Source organism: Cebus imitator, unplaced genomic scaffold (assembly GCF_001604975.1).
Source record: "Cebus imitator isolate Cc_AM_T3 unplaced genomic scaffold, Cebus_imitator-1.0 Scaffold568, whole genome shotgun sequence".
NCBI classification, from domain to species: domain Eukaryota; kingdom Metazoa; phylum Chordata; class Mammalia; order Primates; family Cebidae; genus Cebus; species Cebus imitator.
This window is the reverse complement of record NW_016107883.1, coordinates 661,503-686,346: the sequence shown is the minus strand read 5'-3', so window position 1 is coordinate 686,346 and position 24,844 is coordinate 661,503. Positions and strand designations below refer to the sequence as shown.

The 24,844-nt window shown below is 49.6% G+C and overlaps 2 protein-coding genes across 6 annotated transcripts in view; both read right to left on the bottom strand.

The window, feature by feature from the left end:
- ZXDC (ZXD family zinc finger C) overlaps positions 1–17,226 on the bottom strand; it is a 38,258-nt gene extending 21,032 nt beyond the window's left edge. Inside the window, exons 1-8 of one of the 4 annotated variants that reach the window (XM_017515977.2) lie at positions 16,228–17,223; positions 13,756–13,908; positions 13,575–13,653; positions 12,172–12,302; positions 7,514–7,684; positions 3,241–3,926; positions 2,097–2,156; positions 1,370–1,454 (exon numbers count right to left, since the gene is read on the bottom strand). In XM_017515977.2, the coding sequence (XP_017371466.1) occupies positions 1,370–1,454; positions 2,097–2,156; positions 3,241–3,926; positions 7,514–7,684; positions 12,172–12,302; positions 13,575–13,653; positions 13,756–13,908; positions 16,228–17,131 (2,269 nt within the window). In that variant the 5' untranslated portion in view covers positions 17,132–17,223. Of the gene's footprint in view, positions 1–615; positions 2,157–3,240; positions 3,927–7,513; positions 7,685–12,171; positions 12,303–13,574; positions 13,654–13,755; positions 13,909–16,227 lie in introns of those variants that run through there. The other 3 variants (XM_037734037.1, XM_017515979.2, XM_017515981.2) reach the window with 3 other exon arrangements.
- Positions 17,227–23,402: 6,176 nt separating this feature from the next.
- Positions 23,403–24,844, bottom strand: part of UROC1 (urocanate hydratase 1) — a 56,747-nt gene continuing 55,305 nt past the window's right edge. For both annotated transcript variants that reach the window (XM_037734036.1, XM_017515982.2), the window contains one exon: positions 23,403–24,033. In XM_037734036.1, coding sequence (XP_037589964.1) covers positions 23,893–24,033 — 141 coding nt within the window. In that variant the 3' untranslated portion in view covers positions 23,403–23,892. The remainder of the gene's footprint in view (positions 24,034–24,844) is intronic.

Below are 24,844 nucleotides of genomic sequence, written 5' to 3'. Positions count from 1 at the left end.
GGCGCAATCTTGGTTCACTGCAACCTCCGCCTCCCAGGTTCAAGCGATTCTCCTGCCTCAGCCTCTGAAGTAGCTAGGATTACAGGCATGCGCCACCACGCCCGGCTAATTTTTTTGTGTGTTTTTAGTGGAAACAGGGTTTCGCCATGTTGACCAGGCTGGTGTCCAACTCCTGACCTCAGGTGATCCACCCCCATCGGCCTCCCTGTGCTAGGATTACAGGCATGAGCCACTGCACGCAGCCAATGTCCTTACTTTTTAAAGATAATGCTGAAATATTTACAAAAACAGTAATGAAAACATCAAACCTCCTTTATAGATGGTATTCCAAAGCAATGCAATAAATAGGTCATGTGTTATATACCTGAATGTTTGTCTCTTTTTCCTTTAAGTTCAAGATTATCTACCAGGTTCAATAAAGGTATCTGGTTTCCTTCATGAACTTTACTTGGTATATGGTGAACTCTTCCTACAGATTTTACCACACTACCTTCTATTATCTCTGCAAGTTCCATTCAGGTACTTCATGAACTGTGGAGGTATCCCTTCCTAAGTCACAATCCACACTGACGCATACAACATTATAGGGAAACACTGGCTTTAAGAAAACTGATGAACAGAAAATCAGCAATTGTTATTTATTTTAAATAAGAAGTCATGATACTATTAGGAATAGAGAGCAAGATATAAAATCATATCACCAACCCTTTTAGATAAATACAGAGGACAAATGAAATACACACAAAAAATACATTTTAAAAATCCACTGTTACTTTTTAGAAAAAGATTTACCATTTTCCACTAAGCACTACATCCCACTATTCCATTTTCAGGAAGGACAGATTCATGAAGCCATAGATTGCCAGCTCTTGTTTGGTCTTCAAAAATTCAAATAAGTTGCTAACATTTTCAAGTAAGATTTCAACATAACTCTGACAGCGCCACAGGACACACAGTTCGGCTCCACGTACATGTACCCGGGGACAGTGGCGGTCCCCAGGTCTCCACCATGCCAAGTTCAGGCCCCAAGGCCATTCAGCACCAGGCACAATCTCTGCTTTCCTGATACCTGGCCTGCTTTGCTTATTTACCTTAGTAGCTTTCCAGATAACTGACACTTGTGTTTGAAACCTTAACTTTCATAAAGCTTGTTTAGGCAAATAAAATATGTTCATACTAATGCTGGGAGTTTTGTTACTAATATTTTCCCTAAGTTCAAATAAAACTAAGGAGTTGATAAAAGGGTATTCTGAACAGAAAAGTAAAACCAAGGGTACAGAAACACCTGCTGTGTGTTTCTTCTGCCCGTAACAGTGACAGAGAACCCTCAGGCCCTCACTCGTCCGGGCTGCAGCACACACGGCCTCACCTGCATTGCTCCCCGCTCCTCTCTGCTTTTTTTCCTTGGCTAGTTGAATGGCTCGGTAATCAGTTCTTGCTGAGCCCCCACTTTCCTGAGACCAAAGAAAAGCGTATCAGTCACTTATCTAGACACAAAGGAAGGGTAGCAAGGGAGCTAGAAAAGTGCCATGGTCTGCTTCTGGGACATATCCAAGCTCCCATAACCAGAGTTGCCAGCAAGGCACACAAAGAGCCAAACGCTATGTCCACTTATGGTGAGGGCTGAGCAAACTTGGAGCTGGAACAATGTATGTGACTTTCTTATTCAGAGAAGCAGAGTTTATTCCTCCAAAGCCTAAAACATAGTAAAATGTTTTACACAGAAACTTATAAAATCAATTACATACTTCTCTGTTTCTGAAACAAGCACCGAGCCTTGCCTGGGTGACCTGTGATCGCCTTACCACGGCACTCCGTGACACTTTTCACACTGTGCCACAGGTGTGCATGGCAGGCCCAGGGCAGGTCCCACCTTAGAGACCCACTGCAGAGGTTGCTCTGGCGGCATGGGCTACTCTAAAGGTCTTACACAAAAACAGTAATGATGGTACTGATTTCAGGAACTTTCCTGAGGGAGGCAGACAGTACTCAGAGGACTTCAGCTGTTTTAAGTCTGTGAACATTTCCTAAGAAAGACAGTTTAACACTTATCACTATGAAGAGAAAAAGGGCAGCCCTCAAAGCTCGTAGCATACCTGGGACCCATTCACCACACACCATTTGTACTCAGAGATGCGAGGTAGCCCGTCACACAGCTAGCAAGAAAACGAACACGGGGTTAGGACCGAGGTCTTGCCGGCCTCTCCACCTCCACCCACAGCTACAGCTGCATCAGAGAGGTTCTGTTTCCCAAGGCACCAAGGCACAGTCCTCGCACCCCAGGGACTGACTACCCAACTGTGTCTGACCTGAGGCCACCTCCCATCGCTGCCCAGTCACCTGTCCACTTAGCAACTGCTATGGCTGCCTAAGCAAACGCTGGCAAGCATGGCTCTGCCACCAACAAGCAAGACACCAGAAATGCAGAGACAGAGATCGTCCTTCTCTCCGACTGAAAGAAATGAAAGCAGGCTCCATGCAACCTCAGCTACTATGTGCCTCCAAACTCATCCTACTTTAAAAGATTTAACATTTTTTAAAAGTTGTGGCAAAATTTAAGACGTAACATTCTGAACAATATAAATGTCACCATCAAATTTAGCCTGTGCCACAAAAAAGCCCTATTTGACCATTCCCATCTGAAACAGGAAAGTCAGACTATCTCAAGAATCTTTAAATTAAATTAAATTAAATGTATAATTGATATAAAGTATATTAACTGTCCAGCCTCAAAATTGGAGAAGTACTCTTATAATCCTTCAAGAACTAAGGCTCATAAACCCCTCCCTTTTTTTTCTTTTCTTGTTAATTCTCATTTTAAAAGAGTTTGGTATGGTTTTAAAGTTTCCATTGAACCTCTGAAGGTGGCTTTTGTCTCGACTCCTCTTCTAGGACTGGTCATGAGCTGAGAAGCATAGAGGCAAAGCATCTCAACATTACAAAACCCCCAATCTTCAAGGAAAGGAGCACATTACCATGGAGCCACAGGACTCCAAAGGACCTCAGAATGCATTTAGCCAAACCCCCTGATGCAGGAAATAAATGAGAATTTAAGGCTCAGATGGGTTAAAGTGATTTGTCAAGGTCATAAGAACTTGTCAGTTCCAGACTTGTAGTCCAGGGCTGCATCCTTTTGTAAACCAGAAATGTCTGCATAGAAAGGATTAATCCAGAATATCCTCGAGACTGAGTATGAGAGAAGTGACCTGTATGGTGGTAACTGAACAGAGTGCTTCATACCAAATAGAGGTTGCTGGTGCCTGCACTGAGCTCTGTGTCCTGGGCACCATGCTGCTCTGCTGGGCTGGACAACGTGGGCCGGGGCGGCCCATGGCTTCCTTCCTGCTGCCCAACTGTCTTGGGGTGAGGAGGCGAGTCTGGCTCCACCTTGATGGGAGCCAGCAGTTCCGGGACACTGGCATTTTCTTGGGGGGTACTTGAAGAGGTCGGTGTGGTGATGTGTGCTGCTAAGTTACTACTGGAGGTCAAAGCCAGTGGGTCTTCACTCAAGTTCTTCATGGGCAGAGCCACCAGACAGCCTAACGCTCCTGTACTCACAGTCTGCACATCATCCACACTGAAGCTGCCCTGCTGCAGAACCGAGGCTGCTGTCCCAAGAACCAGAGGGCTATCCAGGCTTGGGGGAATATCGCTGTGGGCCACCAGGACCAGGGGTTCCATCGGCCCTAGGGAGCTATTATTAGCAGGGAGGTTCCCTCCCAGAGAGGAGCTCACAGAAGTGACGTCAATAGTCAGGATTCCGGAGTTCAGAGCCTCGTCTGACCCACCTGCAGAACCGCTAGCATTGGCAGGTGTGTCAGAGAAGAGCGCAGCAAGATCCATGTTAGCGAGCTCACTTTGGCCTGGGCTGCTGAGTTCATTGCTGGGAGTAAGAGAACTTGGAGCTTCTAGCTGAGGTAAGAGATCTGAAAAAAGAAGGAATACACTCTGGTTACTTTATGACCTCGAAAACTGAGTACTTTTATTTATGTCCATGATGTTACCAAATGATGTCCCAAGGAAGCACTGACTGTCCTGTTCCCACACCCTGAAGCTTGGTTGTCACTCAGGGCAACTGACACACACCCCAGGAAGGGATAGGAAGGGACGGTGGCTGACGTCAGACACTTTACGTACGTGTCTCGGATCCTCAGGCTGATAGGACTTTCTCCAGGGGAAACAACTGGAGAGAGATTAAATAACATTTCCTAAGGTCAGGCCAACTGCTAACAGCAAGAAGCAAGGTAAGATCTGCATCCACATCTTACTGGCATCAACGCCTGTGCCCTCTCCCCTCCCGGTGCCATGGGAGCTGCCTGAGAGGACCAAACCTTTCCACAGCACATCATCCTCAGCTGCCAGTTACTAGCTGGCCTGTGCTCTGAGAATATTTTTGGAATTAGCTTGTCAGCTCACGTTTGCTAAACTCTCTGCTCCACAACCAGTTGCCACTGCAAAACCAACTCAAGCTATATAGGGGTGAACAAAGACAATTTTGGCTGCCTGGAAAAGCCTGGATAGGCCCGAAGTTCCAGTCTAGGCGATGCATAGAACTCGGACATCAGGACCTCCAGGCAAGCTGGGGGCCCCCTAGACAGCGCTTTTCCTCATGAGTTTTCCCTCCCAGGGCTTCATTGGTACAAAGGGATATGTCCCCATCAGGACTGCATGCCTCCTGAGGGTGGCAAGCCCATCTGCCCACCTCTGTCCCTTCAGCCCCCATCACAATGCCCAGCCCTGATGCAGCATGTAATGATTCTAACAGGCCCTTCTTCATCTGGAGTCTTAACTTTTGGTCATAATGCACTTTAAATATTTGATTGTTATTCAACTAAATAATTTAAATAATCAGCATACCTTTGGGAGAATAATGGCTTCCAAACAATTTCAACGCACAGGCAAGTTTAAGGTTTGTATACAAGTACATGACAATTACACCAAATCACAGGATGCTTCAAGCATCAAGCCAACAGTAAAATGAGAGCATAATGAATTTGGGCAAAAGAGCCAAATAAAGACTTGGAGTCATCCTTTCCTAAGGACTGTCCTGGCAGCTTCCTGACTGTGGCAGCACCTGGCCCAGAGGAAAAGTTGCTCTCAGTTCTCTGGTCCTATTTCTCCCACACTAGCTGTTACTGACCCCAAACTCATACCTGCAGGCTGTGTTGGTCAGAGTGTCTATTATATTTTATAATGCAAATCTACAGAAAAAATCTATTCTAGACAAAAAGAAAATCAAATTCAGGATGTATCCTTTTTAGTTGTCATATTACTGTAAAGCTTAAAAAAAAGCATCAATATAGTATCACTTCTTCAATAAATATCCCTTTGTACCAATGAAGCATTTTGAAAGAAAACGGTAGTGATCCTTTGGCGAAATTTAAAATGGAAAACTATGTCAGTTTTTCAAAACTTTCTAAAAATTCCCTTGACTCTCTTAAGGACTCAGCTCCCTGTGAAGAGATCATGAATAATCTCAGTGCAAATGATACCCATTTATTAATAAATTTCCTATTTTGCACTTTACTAATTCTATAAACATTTACTACTAGAGACCAGACATGTACAAGGGCCAGATATTAACACAATCACTAAATAAACAATAGTTAGCAGAGCATCTAACAAAACAGTCATGATCACCACAGTTCAAAGCCCAGCCCCAGCCCTTCCTGCAGGTATGACCCTGGCAAGTCCTTTCTATCTTGGTTTAATCAGAGACAAAGCAATGAGGACCCCACTCCCAGGACCACCGTTATGGGGACTGAAACAACTCATCAAGGGCGTGACGTAATCCCACAGTTAACTGGGCATTCTCGAGGGCCTGTTTTTCACTAGGCCAAATGGTGACACGTGGTCTTCTACCACTGATAGCTGGCAGGGGAATGACACATACATAAGTCATTACTGCAGGAGAAATTCAAGCCTGGGATACACAGGCTGCTACAGAAGAGGGTCTCACATCCTACCAGAGTTTAAGGAAGCACAACTGGTATAACCTTGGGTCTCTGCTGACTTCTGAACTGGCCAGGTCAGGAAAAGGGAGGTGTGCCACAAGAGGGAACAGCCAAACAGGGGAGAGGCCTGAGTAATGTTGTCTCACAGAGCGCTGAGAGAAAGGGGGGGCCCGGTCAAAGGGCCTCTGTGAGCAAAGGTGACACCTGCCAACATGAATCAGGTAGCACACACATTCCCTGTCCTCAAGACACTGCTGAAGCCAGAGGGCAATTTCTTTCAATACAAAGCAGAATGGCAGCTGCTGTAAACTGTGAAAGATCAGCATTCTAGATCCCAAGGAGGGGCTTCATGACCACTTCTAAAAAGGATCACAAGAAAACAAAGGTCACAAACCTGCCCTGAGCCCAACCCCTCATCTAGCTCTGTGTGTGGCACTGAGGCCTGTCCCCTGCCAGGGCAGCAGCTGGGACACAGAGGCACCACAGGCCAGTGCTCTGCTGTGGTGCTGCCGGTTACACGGGTGATGTGAGGAGGACCTAGTTGGTGACACACACAGCCTCTAGGGACTGAGCAGCAGAAGTAACTCTACAGCTAGCTAGGATGCCATCAGCTAGGCCTAGTGACCACCACACAATGCCCCAGAGAGCAGGGCACATGGACATGCTCCCTGGAGGGGCTGCCACCACAAATGCCAGGCATTTCTACATCCTGGACTGTGGAGAAGGCCTAGTGGGGTAGGTTTCCAAGTCCCATGCCACAAAGATGCCCAATGACCAGGCAGTCACATGTTCAGCATTCACCTCACAGGTTGCCAGGCCACCATCACTTTCCCCTCTAACTCTGTCCTCTCCAGCCCTTGCTCCTCCCAGCCCATTCCTGAAACACAACTCTGCTCTGGCCTTTGTTAGCTGGAGAGAGAAGACCTGAGGCAGACAGAAATGCAGGAGGGACAGGGTCAGAATTACAGACAAAAGTCCTACTGGGAGACACAGACTTAGGGGACATATGCTAGGGAAAGTCAACAAAGTGAAACATTCTTCCAGGAGAGCACTTCAAAGACATGGGAGAGGCTGAGCACAGTGGCTCATGCCTGTGATTCCAGCACTTCAGGAGGCTGAGGTGGGCAGATGGCTTGAGCCCAGCAGTTCAAAACCAGCCTGGGCAACATAGTGAAACTCTGTCTCTATTTTTTAAAAATGCAAAAATTAGCTGGCTGTGGTGGTGCATGCCTGTGGGCTCAGCTACTCCGGAGACTGAGGTGGGAGGATCACTTAAGCAGGCAACTGAGGCTGCAGTGAGCCATAACGATGCCACTGCACTCCAGTCTGAGTGAGAGAAGGGGATCGTCTCAAAACACAGAAGACATGGGAGAGATTAGAGGGTCAAAGGCAAGAAAGTGGCAGAGAGAGTACAAAAGAGGCCACGTGGCTTGGCAGCCATGCCCACAACCCCACTGCCCGACGCCTTCCAAGAGGTGAAGAAAGAACGAATGGCACTGGCACTATTCCTGTTTCCCGCTGGCAAGCAGCTCCCCACAGGGGCCATGACAAGTGCAGACCTTGGCGCCGGCTGTGCTGTCGGACCATGTGCGCCTTCATGCTGTGCTTGGAGGTGAAGAGTCTGTTGCAGGTAGAGACTGGGCAGCGGCTTTTCGGAGCACCCACGTCTTGCACGTGTTTCTTAGAGTGAATGTACAGACTGCTACGAGCGGAGAACCTTGCACAACACCCTGGAACAAAAAGAGTAGTGAGCGTGAAAACTGAGGATCACCAAGGAACCAGGAACAAATGACACTTCCTCATCAGATCCGAACCACCAGACCTGCACTTCGCACCCTGGCCATCAGCAAGGACAGGGACCAAGCACCTCTAGGAGTAGCATCATGAGCAATTCAAGTCATATGCAAACAGTTTTCAAAAAGTAAGAGATAACAGTTAAATCCACAGGGAGATTTTAAATCCTACCTCAGCTATGTCTAAGCAACCTCTGTGCCTATTTCTTCACCCACTACATGGGGATGTCGAGAAGATAAAGTCAAATTAAGTATTAACTGCTTAAGCATTCGGTTGCAAAAAAAATTAGTCTAATCATCTCGATTAAGCTATTACCATAAAAAAGGATGACATTTAGATCTGGAAACTATCTCAACAGATCACCAAAGCCAGTCCTTTCACTTTCTCACTGAGACACTGATGCCCACGGAGACTGAGCGAGTGTCCTAGAGCCCAGAGCTGGAATCTCCTTGCTTACACGCCCAATCCGCTTATGTCTCTGAAATGCACACAGGCATCAGAGGAAAAACAAGATACATTCAAAGCTACAGTCACCTCCCTCCATGCACTGGTTTTCCACTAAGCTGGAACTCTGCTCCGCACGGGCATAGGGAGGAGACATGGAGCTCTTAGCGGCCAAAGGCCTGTGACCCGATAGGGGCAAGTATAACACCCAATTCCTGCGATAAAGGGCAGAATGAAGTCAGGGCCAACAACGAAGCCTGCGAGCAGCAGAGGACACTGCACACCTCCTGAGAAGGTACAAAAGCGGTCTCCAGAGTATGCAGCATTTGAGGTGACTGAGCCACCCCACAGCAGAGCAGAGGGCACTCCCGTCACAGGAGCTACCCAGCCAAGGCATGGGGGCATGAAGGGCAACAGCACAGGCGCCCCAGCCTGAGCTCCAGTTCAGCCTCTTTCCGCAGTGTGGCCTCAGACAAGTTATTTATCCTTTTGCAGGTCTCCTTTTTCTGTTCTGTGAAATGGGAATGACACCTACCTCACAGGGGCTGAGGGCCCAATAAAGCCATACCTGCCCATCTGTATGTGCCTAAGCAAGTGAAGCGAGCAACGACACACCTGAAGCACTTTCTCAGGATGGGGAGGTGGTACTGTTGGAGCACAGAGTGTAAAGGAGAGATATTTTAAGGAAAGAGGCTATGAAGATAGGATATGGCCAGATGAGTAATAGCCTTGGCTGCCTCTGAATGTGGTCTTGAACTATATTTTTCATTTTCTAATACAGCTACAAACTCATTTCCAGGTCAGGCTCATTTAAGACCGTCTGGGAAGCACAGCAGATGGTCCGACGGCCCAGGCTTGCCCTGCAAGTACACCGTTTCCTACACATGCCCTGCTCACCACAGCACACAGGGTACCCTGGAACGCCCTTTCCCAGCTGGGTCTCCTGATCTCTAGAAACAGGTCACAGAGCAGAGGCTCTGAGCACATCTTCTGTTTACAGCCTTCCCGATGGCAGGGCCACGCTACAACAGGATCCTTGCACACTCTTACCAGCACTGCATTTCCACTTTTTAAAGTATTTGCTAATTCCCAAGGTAAAAAGAAATATATTTCATTTTAGTTTGCAGTATTTCCTGTGAGAACCAGGAGTGCCATCATTTCTCCACATGTACTAACTGCTGGCTTTTCCAAATTCTGCCCATATATTGAGATCTGTGTTTATTCTTTACAAATCTAAGCTGCATCCTGGGATAGGCAGAAGGAGCCATCGCTGACAGATCTGTCTGCAAAGCTGCATTCAGAGAACAGCCAGGCGCTCAGGTGGACAGCCAGGTGAGCACGAGGCTTAGCAACACACGAGACACAGGCCCCAGCACACACACCCCCAAGACTGCCACGGTGCCACCCAGCACCTGCCCTCAGACACACTCCCGTCTGTGGCCCTGTCCTCTCCTACTCCTGTTACTGTAAAAAAGGTAAGTTTGCCTTTTATTTTTTGTTGTAGAACAGTTCAAACATGCACAAAAGTGGGAAAAAATGGTGTCATCAGCCCCAACTATTGCCCAACCCCAAGAATGATCAACTCTCAGTCCAGCTAAGAGGTTCTAGGCTCCTCCCACCAGCTCTGGCTCCATCTCCACGTACTCCTCACATACCACGTGAGGAATGCCCCCTTTCTCTCCTAGCACAACGCCTAGAATTGCCGGAAGAAACAGAGCTCTACAGAAACAAATGCCCCATCCTCCTCAGCCAACTCCCACCTTTCCCCTTTCCCCACTCACCTCTAGCAGAAGTGTCAGCACAAACCATCCCTGTCTCCCACTAAGGCCACCTCCCAGAGCACCAGAGCTGGACTCTGCCTGAGTGACCCCACGGAACCTCATCCATCAACACACCAAGACGACCCCCCAAGTGGCACTGAGGCATGTGTTCCCTTGTCCTGGCTCACCCTAGCACTCCAAGTGACCCCCACTTCCACACATCCCCTCTCACCTCAGCACTATCCCCTCTGGGCTCTTACTGGCCCTGCTAGTACCCATCCCAGCCACTCCACCAGAATCTGGGGCAGCCCCAGGGCCCTGTCCTAGGTCCTTTTTAAGAAAATCTAATAGCAATCATAACAACGACAGTAACTGACATACATACTGATATTTTCCATGTGCTCTAAACTTAGCAACCAATCCAGCCCTTGGAACAACCCTGGAAGTTTATAAGGAAGAGGCACAGAGAGCTTCAGGTATTTGTCCAGGCTCCTAGAGCTACTTATGTGGAAAACTTGGGACTCGAATCCAGGTAGTCTGACTCCAAAATTCAGACTTTTGATCGACTACACTACTGTCTCTCCTCCACTTATACTCTTCCTTGATAATTTCATCCACTTCTATGGCTTAAGCAATGACTCAGGTGCATCTGCTTCGTTCTCTGCCTGGCCTGCTCTCCCCAGCATCAGCGGCAAATCCCCTGCCCTCTGCTCATGAGATGCACAAAGGTACTGAAAACATAACACATCCAAACCAAACTCTGCTTCCTCCAAATCCACTGAGACACTGACCCCAACTAAAACCCAAATCCATCACCACACACTGTGACTTCTAACTCCCACCTCTGCCGTCTATGCCCTTTCTCTTTTCCAGTTAATGCCCCCATCCAGGCCCATCCCACTTCCCCACATCCGTCTGCTTTCAGTCCTGAAGCCAGAATGAGCCACAACTCAAATATCATCACATCGCACGCTTACCCAAGCACTCAAGCCTGCCGCTCCTGACCCTGAGAGGCTCTCCCAGGCTGATCGGCCTCCAACACCCACAGGATGTGGCCGGTGCTCTTTCCCCTTCGTCAGCTGACTATGAGGCCATTCTCACCCCAAAGAGCAGTCTAGGGGAACCCTCTGTGCCCCTGCAGCACCCTACGTATTACCTGTTCCCCTGTCTGCACCAGCTGACACTCTGACAGAAGGAGATGTGTCTCAATTACACCACTTGTATATATGTTCATTTTGTTCTAAGAGCTGGTCTCAGCTTTAAATGGGTCGTTATTATCCTCTTTTCCAGATAAGGAAACCAAGGCCCAGAGAAGCAGCTTGCCTGAGGTTACCACTTTAGGGAGCGGTGGAGCCAGACTTTAAATCCATCACCACCTGACTTGTCCTGGCTCACTGCCTCCCAGTGCACCCAGGTCACACAGCTGATTTCTAGCAAATGAACTGAACCTTCAATGTTTTAAAGGAAAAAGCCTTTCTAATACCCCTTTTAAAAAATCAGATTGGGCATGGTGGCTCATATCTGTAATCTCAGCAATTTGGGAGGCTGAAGCGGGTGGATCACTTGAGGTCAGGAGTTTGAAATCAGCCTGGCCAACATGGAGAAACCCCGTCTCTACTAAGAACATAAAAATTACCCAAGTGTGACGGTAGGCACCTGTAATCCCAGCTACTCAGGCTGAGGCATGAGAATCACTTAAACCCGTGAGGTGGTGCTTGCAGTGAGCCAAGATCGTGCCATTGCACTCCAGCCTGGGTGACAAAGCAAGATTCTGTCTCCAAAACAAAACAAACAAACAAACAAACAAACAAAAAGATTAGTGTAGCTTTACTGCTGTCTAATCACAAAATGATTGGAGCCACAATTCAAACGTGATCTCAAAAGTACCTACCATTTACTGAGTCCGAGCTCCATGCCAGATGCATAAACAAGCATTTTCTACATTTCACCTAATCCTCACAGCCACCAAATTAAACAGGTAACCTAACTAGAGCCACAGATCTAGTGAGCAACAGGGCCATGAGTGAAACCACATCTGATTCTCACATCACTGCTCCCAAAATAGTACAATTAACTCAATGAGATAAGTAAACATAATGCTGCAACTTATACTGAATCAGTCTTTAAGCAGCTAACACTTACCTTTAAATAATGGAAACTTAACATAAATGCTGGCATGGTACTTAGTTTACTGCTCTAAGCCATGTTTTAAAATCTACCTTCCACTGGACACTCGAATGGCTTTGTGCCTAGATGGGTTATACTGTGGCCTTTCAGATGCTCTGCTCTCGTGAATGATTTCCCACAGCCTTCGACAGGGCATGTAAACCTCCGGTCATCGTCATGTTTCCTGCCAGACAGAAAAATAAAGGCGCTGTGATTCTTCACACAACTCATGGTGATTCTTTAAAATTCTACAAAATATAGCAAAATATCAATTTTGCATTTATAAAAATGATCGGTACATTTCAGAAAATCTTAATTCTGTCTTTAATCTATGTGAGCAGATTTGCAATTTAGCTACCCCATAGTTAAAAATTCTACTTTAGGCTGGGCACAGTGGCTTATACCTGTAATCCCAGCACTTTGTGACGCTAAGGCAGGCAGATCACAAGGTCAGGAGTGCAAAACCATTTTGGCCAACATGGTGAAACCCCATCTCTACTAAAATACAAAAAATTAGCCGCATGTGGTGGCAGAAATCCCGTCTCTACCAAAATAAAAAAAAAAATTAGCCACACATGGTGGCATGCGCCTGCAGTAGCAGCTACTTAAGAGGCTAAGGCAGGGGAATCACTTGAAGCCAGGAAGTGGAAGTTGCAGTGAGCTGAGATTGTGTCAGTGCTCTCTGGCCTGGCAACAGAGTAAGACTTTATCACACACACACAAAAAAATTCTACTTTAATGACTAAGCGGACCCCAGAGTCACACATCAAACAATTAATACTACTTTAATCTAAGAACAGTGGAGTCCCAAATGTATTGATGAAGGTATTTAACTGTTTAGAAATCCCCAAGATCAACAAGTTTTCCAGCAATAGAGGGCCGTGAGAAATGTGCAGAGCACCAGCTGCAATGCTAAAAGGACTCTCTTAAGCCAATTTGTAAAGACTGCGTCTTTTCCTAAGTGACATTTTTACATTAAATCCTCAGAGGCCAGGTGTGCAAGCATGGAAAAACCACCGAATCTCTCCGAGTCTCACTGTAAAACAGGGAGAATAAGAACATCAGCTTCAGAGTTGTCGTGAAGATAGAAGATCTATGTAAAATGCTGAGTGTCACCTGGACACAGCCTCCAGGGTTGTCATTACACCAAGAAAACTTGTAATTACGTGAAGAAAGCTTATTCTACAATGTTAAAAAAGTTTAAAAAAACTGGAACTATTTTTGTTAAAAGAACAGAGTATGCCAATTAAGGTTTTTTAAAAGTATACATAGAAAAAACTGTCTTCAGGTGATTAATTTTCTTTTTATAGTTTTCTGAATTTTCCAAATTAACAAAACTCCTATTTTTTTTTTTTACAACTTAAAAAAGTCTACAGACATTTCATTCATCAGTTTCTGCTGCTGACAAACCACTCATTTTCAAAGCTGATAACGCAAACCCACATGTAAGGATTACCTTCTGTGCCTTAGAAGTTTGGACATGCTGGTGAAGGTCCAACCACAACTGTCAGAGTCACAAACAAATGGTCTTTCACCTTATAAAAGAAAAAAATTACACAGCATAAAATTTACAACTCCAACAGCTACAATGAAAACAAATCTCGGATCTGAATGCTGTGCGTTCCCTAGTGCATTACCTGTATGGCTCCGCAGGTGAATTTTCAGCCGACAGGCTTTATCATACTGCTTGCTGCACCCAGGAAAGGAGCAGGAAAAGAGCTCCTGTTCCCTGAAGTGGGCTCGGTTATGGGAAAACAGGGCACTCACTGTGATGAATGTCTTCTCACAGCCTGAACAAGGAAAACACAAACCCTGCTCAAAGCGTGGCAAAAATTATACGACACAGCTAATGCCAGTCACACCAACCAGACACTGTTAGCACTGAAGCAGACAAGGAAAAACATGACTCAGAAGCACTCTCTAAAAAGGGATGACTGTTAATGCTTGGCTTTGTGATCACCACAGGAAGGTGGCTAATGGCAGCCAATAGGCACATGCTGGCCACCTGTTGTGACATGACTTGGAGATGAAGCAACTAATCAAGAGAAAGTCCTCTGTTCACAGCCATCTACTGGCACAGTTAGTGTACCTTCCATGAACTCAAATGTTAATGCTGAGACCCAAGAACCCCAAGAGGAAAACCAAATACTGAGAATCAAGATTTTGTATGGTAGAGTTGATCTTTGAAAGGTTACAAACCACTCTACTAGACAGGATTTTTCACCCCCTGGGGGTGATATTGCATTCTCTACATATCCAAATTTCCTCCCTGACACCCTTCAACTGCCAGCCCGGTCCCTTGCTATCTGGCTTCTTTTTCCTTTTGCCATTTCCTTAGGATTCTCTGCTTTGTAATCTTCACCTCCATCCTAACCCCCAGCCACAGCAGCCAAGCCTCAGCAATTCCACAGCAATGCTGCTCTTCCGACAGAAACATTCAGGGCTCCAACAGGGTGGATAATAGGAGGCTACAGGATGCTTAACAGGGGTTTTTGCTGCAGCTCTTCCCAGAGCCTTTAATGAGATACCATCATGCCCGTGAACTTCCACACAGATGTACATGGCATAACACTGCCCGAAAGTGTCAGCCCAAGGAACCCTACTTTCCCCAGCAACATCTAAACAGGAAATGCTGATCTTTGGCCTCAATCTAGTCCAAAAATCATCCCAGGGTATTTTGGGCTTTGGAGTGTTCACACACTTGGTCATGTAAATCTCAACACAGACACTCTGCCTTCCCAAGAACACCCTGCACTCCCATAGATAATTATGCCCTTTGGTTCTCCCTCTGCAATCTCACCTGCTACAACTTCTCACCACTCCCACTGCCTGGCTTAGGTCCTCAGGAAACTCAGGTCTGGGCCCTCTGATGATGCTTCACTGGTCCTGCTCCTGCTTCCAACCATCTAATCTCATCTCACACAGGAAGTCTCAAGACTGGGCCAACACAAAACCCTCAGGGGATCTAATGCCTGGAAGCAGGCAGGGTCCCTGACCTTCCTAGTGGCATACACAGAACAATACTCTTTTAGCAGGGAAATAGCCACCATCAGATTCCCAATAGTGTATGACTGAAAAAGGCTTTGAGCCAGTGGCCTCGAGCCACGTTCTCTCTGAAGAGGGATGCACAAGACAGTCTACAGGCATATGCGAGGGAAAAAAAATAACAAACTCCATTCATAATTTTCATCTCACCCTTTCAAAATTCCTGTTTGAGGACATTATTAGAAGAGCTATATGCATATACACGTTAGGGGCATGCTAGGCACACGTTCCAGCTTCTGTTTGAATGACTGCTCCTTCTTCCTGGGCCCTCACCACAGCCCAGGGATTCCACCTGGGCTCTGCCATCCAGCCCACCCCATTCTCTGCCTTCCCAGGCAGGAATCCTCTCCGGCCCTTCTGGAGGAACCCTATCCCTGTGAGAGCAGGGAAAGCTGCCTATCCTGGTGAAGAGCTCACTGTGTTGGAGTCCTACATTCCCAACAACTGCAGGTCAACAGAGTGGAGAAAGAAGCGGCAGCGAACTTTATTCGCGATGCTCGGCCCCAGTCTCTTCATCTGTAAAATGAAGTTTTTAACCTTCACAGACGGCTAATTTTTAAAACTTCACAAGACTGTGAAGTTCAACGGAAATCAAAGTATAAAAGACACAAAAGCCAGGATGTGCGCACACCTGTGGCTATCCCCCCAGCGTGTTAAGGTCCTGAATCTGGCCACATTCATCTCTGCTCCTCCAGCATGGTGTGTGCACCCCGTAAATAAACGACGAGACTGAGGAAAATAAGGACCCGTCTCATAAGCTCCGTGCCACTCTGTGGAGATGCGCTGCCACTTTCATCAAGCGCAATCAGGTTAAGGAGATCTGCTGCCGCCACCTTTGGGAAGCGCAACTGTGGTGATCTGCGCTACCGGCCGTCGAAAACACTTCAGCAAGGCAGGGCCAAGATCTCAAATGGAATGACATGGAAGGAGCTAGAACACAAACCCCGAAGAGCCTGCGTGCCCGGCTTGCTAAGACCTGGCAGGCCTCTCTGGGGGGGCGGACGTGGCACCCCGGCCTGCCTGCAGCACCGCGCAGCCCGCCCGCCCCCCGAGCGCGCGGTTACCGGGAAAGTCACACTTGTACGGGCGCTCAGGCTCGAAGTGGCTGCGCTGGTGGGAGCTGAGCTTGGCCTGCGTGTGGAAGCGCTCCGAGCACACCTCGCACTTGAACAGGCTCTCCTGCTCGTGGCCCTTCATATGCGCCTTGAGGTTGTAGACGGTAGTGAACTTCTTGCCGCAGCCGCCGACAGGGCAGCCAAAGGGGCGCAGCTTGTCGTGCGACTGCAGGTGCCGCTTGAGCTTGTAGGACGTCGTGAAGGCCCAGCCGCAGCCCTCCAGCGGGCACTTGAAGGGCCGCCGGCCCTGGCCGCCACCGTGCGTGAGCAGGTGCACCTTGAGCTGGTGCTTCTTGGCGAAGGCCAGCGTGCACTGCGGCTCGGGACAGCGGTAGCGAGGCGCGCTAGGGCCGGAGGCCGGCGGCGCGCGGCGGGGCGCGGCGGGGCCCGCGGCCGCGGGACCGGACGGCGCAGTCAGCGCGAGGACGCCGCGGTCGAGGCGCACCAGCAGGTCCTGACTGCTGATGGTGACGGCGCCCGCCGGGACTGCTACGGGGCCGGCGGCAGCGGCCGGGCCGCTGGGGCCCTGCTCGGGGCGGCTCGCGGAGTTGGCTCGGGAGCTAGGCTCGGCCTCCTGTGACCCGGCTGCCTCCGCGGCGGCGCCGTGCGGCACTTCCAGCAACACCACGAACGAGTCACCGTCGCTGTCGTCCTCGGCGGGCGGCGGGCTCGGCCCGCAGGCCTCCCGGGGCCGCGGCCCGGGCCCGCCATCTTCGGGGCCCCGCACCAGTAGCAGGCGGCGGCGCACTGGGCTAGGGCCCAGCGACGCTGGGGCCTGGCGGAGCCGCCCGGGGCCGCCGCCATGTTGTCCTCCGCGCACGGTCGGGGCGGGGAGCAGCGCCGGGAGGTCCATCTTGAGCCCAGCGACGGCGTCGGAGCCCTTTCGGACGCAGCACAGCCCGCCCCGCCCAGGTGTGCGCGCGCCGCTCTGGGAGGCGATCCGCGCCGAGGCCCGGCGGAGAGTCCGGCTCGGAACCGCGCGTGCGCGGGCGCCGCGGGGCAGTGCGCTAGGCCTGCTGGGCCGGCGTGACGTGGGCGGGACTGAGGGGGTGCCGGGGTGGGGGCGGAGCGCCGGGACGAACCGGGGTTTGGGGCGGGGCGCGGGACCGATGGGAGGGGCTAGGCTCCGAACGCTGAGCGCTTTCCCCTGGTTCCATCTTGGGTGGAAGACGAAGCTCGTCTGACTTTGAATTATATTAGTATTTCAGACACTAACAGCATTGACCGCGTCCTGGGGCAGTGCCTGTCTGGGCTGATTGAAAGTGCGCATCCACCCTAAGAGTGAGGAAACAGGCACGGAGAGCTCGAGTCACACAGCCGGCAGCCAGCAGATTCAGGGTTCGAACCTGTCCACCAAGCTGGACGCCTTCCCTCAGCTCACTGAAGTGCAAGCCTGCCCGCCGCCGCTGGCATACAGACCTCGTTTGCATCGGCCCAGGGCCTTGCTTGGCACACGGGGCCTCCCTGATAGCACCCCTGCCTATATTTCCAACTGTATTTCCTACTAAACTTGACACAACCTCACTCTGCAACAGCTGAGTTACTTGTTCCTCGCCCTCCCCCACCCCACCGTGCACCTCCACATTCAATCTGAACTCCTCTAGTTCACCCTCACCACCACTCAGATCCAAACCCGCACTTTACTCCTGGGTACTTGAAAAATAACTACTAGCTGGTCATCAGTCTCCACTCCACTCGCTCCTACCCACCTGTTCTCCACGGGGCAGGGTTTTATGATCTAAAAATTGCACATCAAATTACGCCCCTCCCCACCTTGTCCCTGAAGGCACCGAAGGGCCTTGCTGGTCTACCCTCTCCGACCTGTTTGCCCTCAGTTTCTGCCACTCTCCCGATGCTCCCCACCCCTTCCTGCACCCTACCTCCTTTTCCCAGTTCCTCGAGCAGGCCAAGCTGGTTCCAGCCTCAGGGACTTGGCGCAGCTGATCTCTGATTCCTCTGGGAGGACTCTGCGGCCCTTCTTATCCAAAGCACATGCTTACCCAGTCCCGTACTTCCCACCTCTGTCTGATCTGTTTGCTCTTACAGCTTTCATCACCTCTTGTTTTGTGTGTCCCTTCCCTGCTCCTTCACTGTTTCTCCCTGCCTCTGGAATATAGGCGCCTGGAGCCCAGGAACTGTGTTTTATTCACAGTGTGCGCCCAGGAAGACTTTTGGTGCATGTTTATTAAATACATGAATGCTTTATTATTAACGGTATTTTTTAAAAGTAACACAAATTATAACATTAGAAAGAGTACGATACACCTATTACATAGATCGGTTTTTGCCAAAAACATATTGTTCCTAGACCATTCAGTGGAGGAAAGAATAGTCATTTCAACAATGGTGACACTGGTACAACTGGATCTCCACATCAAAAAGAACAAGTTTGGACCTGTATCTCACATCAGAGGCAAAAATTAACTCAAAATAGAGCAAAAGCCTACATGTAAGACATAAAACTATGAGAAGAAAAATAGGTGTAAATCTATGTGACCCTGGGTTAGGGAATAGTTTCTTAGCTATAATATCAAAAGCACCAGCAAGAAAGAAAAATAGATTACTTAGATTTCGTCAAAATTAAAAACTTACTCAGTTAAAAGTACACCAATAAGACAGTGAAAGACAACTCAGAATCGGAGAAGAGTGTGCAAATCATATATCTGATAAGGATCTACTATCTGGAATGTATAAAGCACTTTTAACGCAACAAGAAGACAAATGGTCCACTGTTTCAAAAGGCAAAGAATTTGAATAGACATATTTCTCCAAAGAAGATATACAAACAGTTAATAAGCAAATAAAAAGATGCTCAACATCATGAGTCATTAGGGAAATGCAAATAAAAACACAGTGAGATACAACTTCACACCTACTAAAATAGCGGTAATTTTTTTAAAACAGGACATAGAAAAATTGGAACCCTCACATATTGCTGGTGGGTATAACGGTGCTGTGTGGAAAACAGCTTGGCAGTTCTGCAGAAAGCTAAACATAGTCTCCACATGACTCAGTAAGTCCACCCCAAGTTGCCCAGGCTGGAGTGCAATGGCTATTCACAGGTGCAGTCGTAGCGCAGCCTCCAACTGACCTTAAGCAGTCCTTCCAGGTCAGCCTCCTAGTTAGCTGGACTACAGGCATATGCCACCATGCCCAGCTTGAAGAAAGAAAAATATTTTTAAATAAATTTAGTGTAGCCTAAGTGCTCAGTGTCTATAAAGTCCACAGTAGTGCAGCCATGCCAGAGGTCTTCACGTTCATTCACCACTCACTCACTCACTCACCCAGAGCACCTGCCAGTCCTGCAAGCTCCTTTCATGGTAAGTGCCCTATAAGGGTGTACCAGTTTTTAATCTTTTATATTAATACTTTATCTTTACTGTATCGCTTCTCTGTTTAGCTATGTTCAGAGACACAACACTTACTGTTGTGTGACAATTGCCTAAAATATTTAGCACAGTACCATGCTGTGCGGGTAGGTAGCCTAGGAGTGGTAGGCTATCCCACATAGCCTAGATGTGTAGTAGGCTGTGCCATCTAGGTTTGTGAAAGGATATTCTATGACATCCATACGATGATGGAATCACCTATCAATGCATTTCTCAGAAAGTATTCATTAAGAGATTCATTACTGTGCATTCATATGAAATATAATCAAATTTGATTTACATGGATTAAAACACCAAATTTTAAAGTTCAGTTCCTCACACCAGCCACATGTCAAATATTGAACACACTGTGGACAGCCTGCAGCTACCACATTGGACAGTGCAGGCGGCCACTAGGTTCGTCACCGCTGTAAGTCAGGGTCTGGCAGCTGCTGCTGTCCTGGTCTTTCACACAGCTCACCAGGTCCCCCCAGCATGGCAGCTGGGCTCTGAGAGGGTGTGTTGCTAGAACTCCAGCTGCCCTCTCTTAGGACCCAGACCCAGAAGTTGCACAGCACTGATCATGCCACATTCTCATGATCAAAGTAAGTCGCAAGACACTGTAGACCTAGGCAAGAGGAACTTGTACACCACCTCTCAATGGGAAGTGAAAAGAATTTTCAGCTATCTTTAAACCAACACAACTTCTCTGTGCCTCAGTCTCCTCATCTGTAAAATCAAGAGGACTGAGAAAGAAAAAGGGCAGCCCCTGCCATACAGAATTGGCTGGGTGCTACAGCTGTGCCACTGTTTTGTAAGACCTGAACCATCATGCATAAAACCAAATAGGCCAAGGTCACTGAGCCATGATGACATGAGACAAAGCAAGGCCACTTTACGAAGTGTCTTCGCCCAGATAAAGCGAGGTCACTTACTGTGCCATTTACAAGACACTGAGCATCCCCTTTCTCAGCTGAAGTGAGCAGCCACTGATTCTGTACCCCTGACAGCCTGTCTGTCTGCGCAGCCCCCTCTCTATATATAGGATTTAGATGGAAACCCAGTCATGGCATTGACCCGCTCTCTGGTAAGAGCCAATCCAGAGCAAATCCTGCTTCTTTAGTCTCCCCCAATTCACCCAACCAAAGCTCAAATCTGATAGTCGGTTCTTTCTAACACCCTCTGCTGAGACACTCTGCAAGGAGCAACAGGACTCCTGGCGAGGGTCAGACATGCCCTTCACCAAATGGGCTTGAGTTAGCTCAAGGATGTCATTCAGTGGGGTTCAGGCAGAGACGTGAACTTGGTAGTCTCAAAGGAGTGCCCCAAAAATACAAGGACCACAGAGCTTGTACCTCAGCCACCCAGACCTGCACTCTCTAGGCTGTGTGGGAAGGAGTTTGGAGAAGTCAGGGGAAAGGACACAGATGACACATGCATGCGTGCTCAGATTCATTTGTGTCTGGGGCAAAATCCCACCAGCCCAGGTATCACTGGATGCCCAGCACCTCTTTCAGGCTAAAGGCATCACGTGGATCTTTAGATTGCTAACAGAAGTGTCCAGGATTCCCAAATTTTGATGGGAGTGGGGATGGAGTTTACCAAGAGCAAAAGGGTGTTTCTTTATCAAAGGTCACAGGTTCAAATCCCAGCAGAGGTCATGTAAGTCACACAGATATGAGAGGCAACTGGGCGCAGGAAACACAGAAGCTCATGCCACAGGACAAACAGCATGCACTTTCCAGCTCACCATGGGGACTGTAGGAATTGGAAGGGACTGTGGTCAAGTGCAGAGAGCCAGGACAGTGCAGAGGGCCCCTGGCAGATCGCCACTGCAGAGGTGGTGAGAGCATGGTGTCACCTTGTATCTCGATTTTCAAAAAATAAGCTCTGGGATTCTCCCAGTTTGTAAACACTGGTGACAAAGTCAAATTTTTAAAAAACAGGACAGACCAAACAAAACACAGCTGCAGTCTGAGTGTGGTGCAGGGCTCCTGTGGTCCTAGCTACACAGGAGGATCGCTCGCTTCAACCCAGTTCAAGGCTACAGTGGTCCATGATTGCACCACTGCACTCCAGCCTGAGAGAGACAGCAAGACCCTGTCTCTAAAAAATTAAAAAAAAAAAAATCACTGTGGTCAAGCTCTGTCACAAGCCCCTATGTGGTTGTCTACTCTGGGAAAACTGGAATGGGAGAGTGCGTCACTCCACCAGGCCCTCCCTCCCTTACCTGGACTTGCCAGCAAGGAAAGTATGTGGTTCCCAGGGACCCTGGGTTTGCAGGGAGCAGGGGCTGCCCAGGGAGAGGACCCTAACGCTGCACTATGGGGCCTGAGCTGTTCTCAGCTCCAACTGTTAAGGCAACTGAAGCCTATACTCATCATGGTCAATTGGTTTCTCTTTTAGTCGTTTTGATGAAAACATTTCTAACTGGACTATATATCCTTGCCTTCTGAAAGAAAAGATGGCACTGAACACATCAGAAGCCACACTGTTCCAGCCATGGCGACCACAGCTGTGGCCCCTCCCCAATTCTGCTGTGAGCCCCATGGGAGTCAGCTGTCACTTCCCCCTGCAGCAGCCAGCAGCAGGCTGTCGTGCAGTGGCCTAGGGAAGTCACCTGCTCCCTGGCATGGCTTGGTATGGAGCCCAGAGGGGGCCTGTGAACAGCTGGACACCACCAGAGCCCTGCCTGTCCTTCAAGAGAAAAGGTGCCAGATGGGAAAAGAGTGATGCCAGGGCCCTGTGGGCTGCTCTTAAGATGTGTGTGCAGATTCATGCAGCAGGGTGCTTTCACAGAGACATGGGACAGACCATGAGCCCCTACAGTCTGTCCTACCTCTCTCTCTCTCTCTCTGTCATTCTGCCTCTGCCTCTCTCTGTAACACCCTCTCCTCTCTGTCTCTGCCATGGGGGGATGCAGCGAGAAGCTGCCTCACCAGGAATCACTTCAGCCGGCACCTGGTCTTGGGCTTCCAGCCTGCAAACGTGTTTCATTTCTGTTGTTTGGGCCTTGGTGCCAGGCGTTATGTGGCAGCTGCCCCTGGTTGCTGTGTTTCGAGGCCCCACATATTGGTTCTGGCAGGAGGAAGAGGTGAAGGCAAAAAGCAACCCCTCAGATCTGTCCATTTTATGAGAAAAACGACGCCTCTCAAGAAGCCCTGCCCTGCAGACCTCCACCTCATCTCGTGGGCCAGGACTAGGCTAACAGCAAGGAAGGGTGGAGAATCAGGTGGTTTTTACCCTATATTGCTGCCCACACAAAACCGGGCTTTTGCTCATAAGGGAAAGGGGAGAATGGCCGCTCCCCTTTAAGGTGTGTGAGGACCCAGAACCCAGCTGGCTTGCCCCTCTCCGGTCCACAAACACAAGGGGTATCTGCCTTTCTGTGGTCCTCAGTGGCCCACCCTGCAGGCTCTCTCTCGTTTCTCTGTTTAGGACAAGGCATTTGGTCGTCCCCTGTGGGCCCAGCTAAGGGAATGAGATTCATGAGTCCTGGCCCTGACGGAGGCCACCTTCCTCACCCTGGTGACCTCTCATGAAGCTCTGAACCCAGCCATTGCCGGGCTGAGGGACTGGGGGAGGGGTGCAAGACTCCAGCCTCAAGGGCCAATACACTTCCTGTGGTCACCTTTGCTGTACCCCTCAGACTGTGCAGGGGTGCCCCCGCTCTCTCGTTTCTTCCCCAATAAGTGTGTATTTATCCTTAGGGAAGACCCAGCCTGCCCATCCCACCAGCCCACAGTGCAGCACAGCTCTGTTGAACCCTTTATTTCCAGGTCTATCCTCCTTCCTGGACTCCTCCAGACCAGCAGCCCAGGGCACCAAGGGTCCAGAAAGTGCTTGTACAGACAGCAGATGGGCAGCAGACAGACAGAGCTTTGTGGAGGCTGGCAGGCAGCCAGGAGGCAGAGGGTGTGATCATCCTGGCCAGGGAATGCTCAGCTAGTGTTCACGGCAGGGCCCCCAGGCAGGCTTGAGACTTGGCCCTGAACAAACATTCACAGCCCTCAGGGCTCCCAGGCAAGCAGCATGGTTGTGGACAGAAGGCTGCACGTCTCTGGGCCTCAGGGGGCTGTCTGTAAAATCAGGCTGTGGTGGCACCCTGTGCAGGGCACCATGAGGGTCATGTGAGGCTGTGTCAGAAGTGTAGGCGGTGCAGGTGTGCAGGAAGGGTGTGCACCGTGGTTGGGCAGGTGAGGATGCTGGGGAGGAAGGGAGGCAGGGGTTGCAGCTGTCGGCTCCCTCAGAGCTGCAGGGCCTGCTGCAGCACCTGCTCATCCCCCACATCGTGGGGCAGTGTCACCACCAAGCCGCTATTCTCCTGCATGGTCTGGCAGATGATCTCATAGGCCTTCCGGTTCCCTGACCAGCAGCGCCGGGCCACCTGGGGCAGGGAGGAGGATAGCAGTCCATGTCAACACGACCGGGCTCCCCACGTGAGTCCTGGCTCCCACACTCGGGCCCTGTTTGCTTCGAGGCTGTCCTGGGGCCAGCGCTGTCCATGGAGCCAGCTGTCCTCTTTCGTCTGCCCCATCCCCACCCCCAACTCAGCCTCACTATCTCTGGCCCTCCTCTGGGATCTGAAACTGGTGGTTGTCACACTCAGTCCCACTCACCCGTCTCCAAGAATGGCCTCGCCTCCCACGTCTTCCGCAGCACCTCCCTCCATTCTGTCCTCCTAGAATCCTAGAATCCACCTCTACCTGAGACCTGAGCTCTACCTTCGCAATCTCCCTGCAGTCTGCTTTCTTCCCTCCACCTGTTCTCCCCTGAACAACACCACACCTCCTCCTCCATTCCCTTCTGCCATTCTTGCCACCCCCACCCTCGCCATCCACATGGTCCCCACACCTGCCCCAACCTACTTTTCCATGCCACAACCGGGGCACCTCCTAGAACAAAACCTCACTGCTCCAAGATGCAGACCTCCATCCCCAGCCCCACCAGAAGCCCTGCAGCTCCCGGTGAGTTGGGGGGAGTCTCCTGCCAGTACCCACTCTGTCCTCATGGTCACACTCCAGGCCCAGCCCAGGGGCTCTCAGTAAACCAAGCTGTCTGAATTCCTGCCTTGGCTCCAAGCCTCCTCCCATTCTCTGGGTCCCACCTGTCTCCCCATCATAACCTGACCTGACCTCCATTTGAACTGCTTCCCCTTCCTGGCTGCTGCGCTGTGGTCATGGGAGGAATCCAGGCCC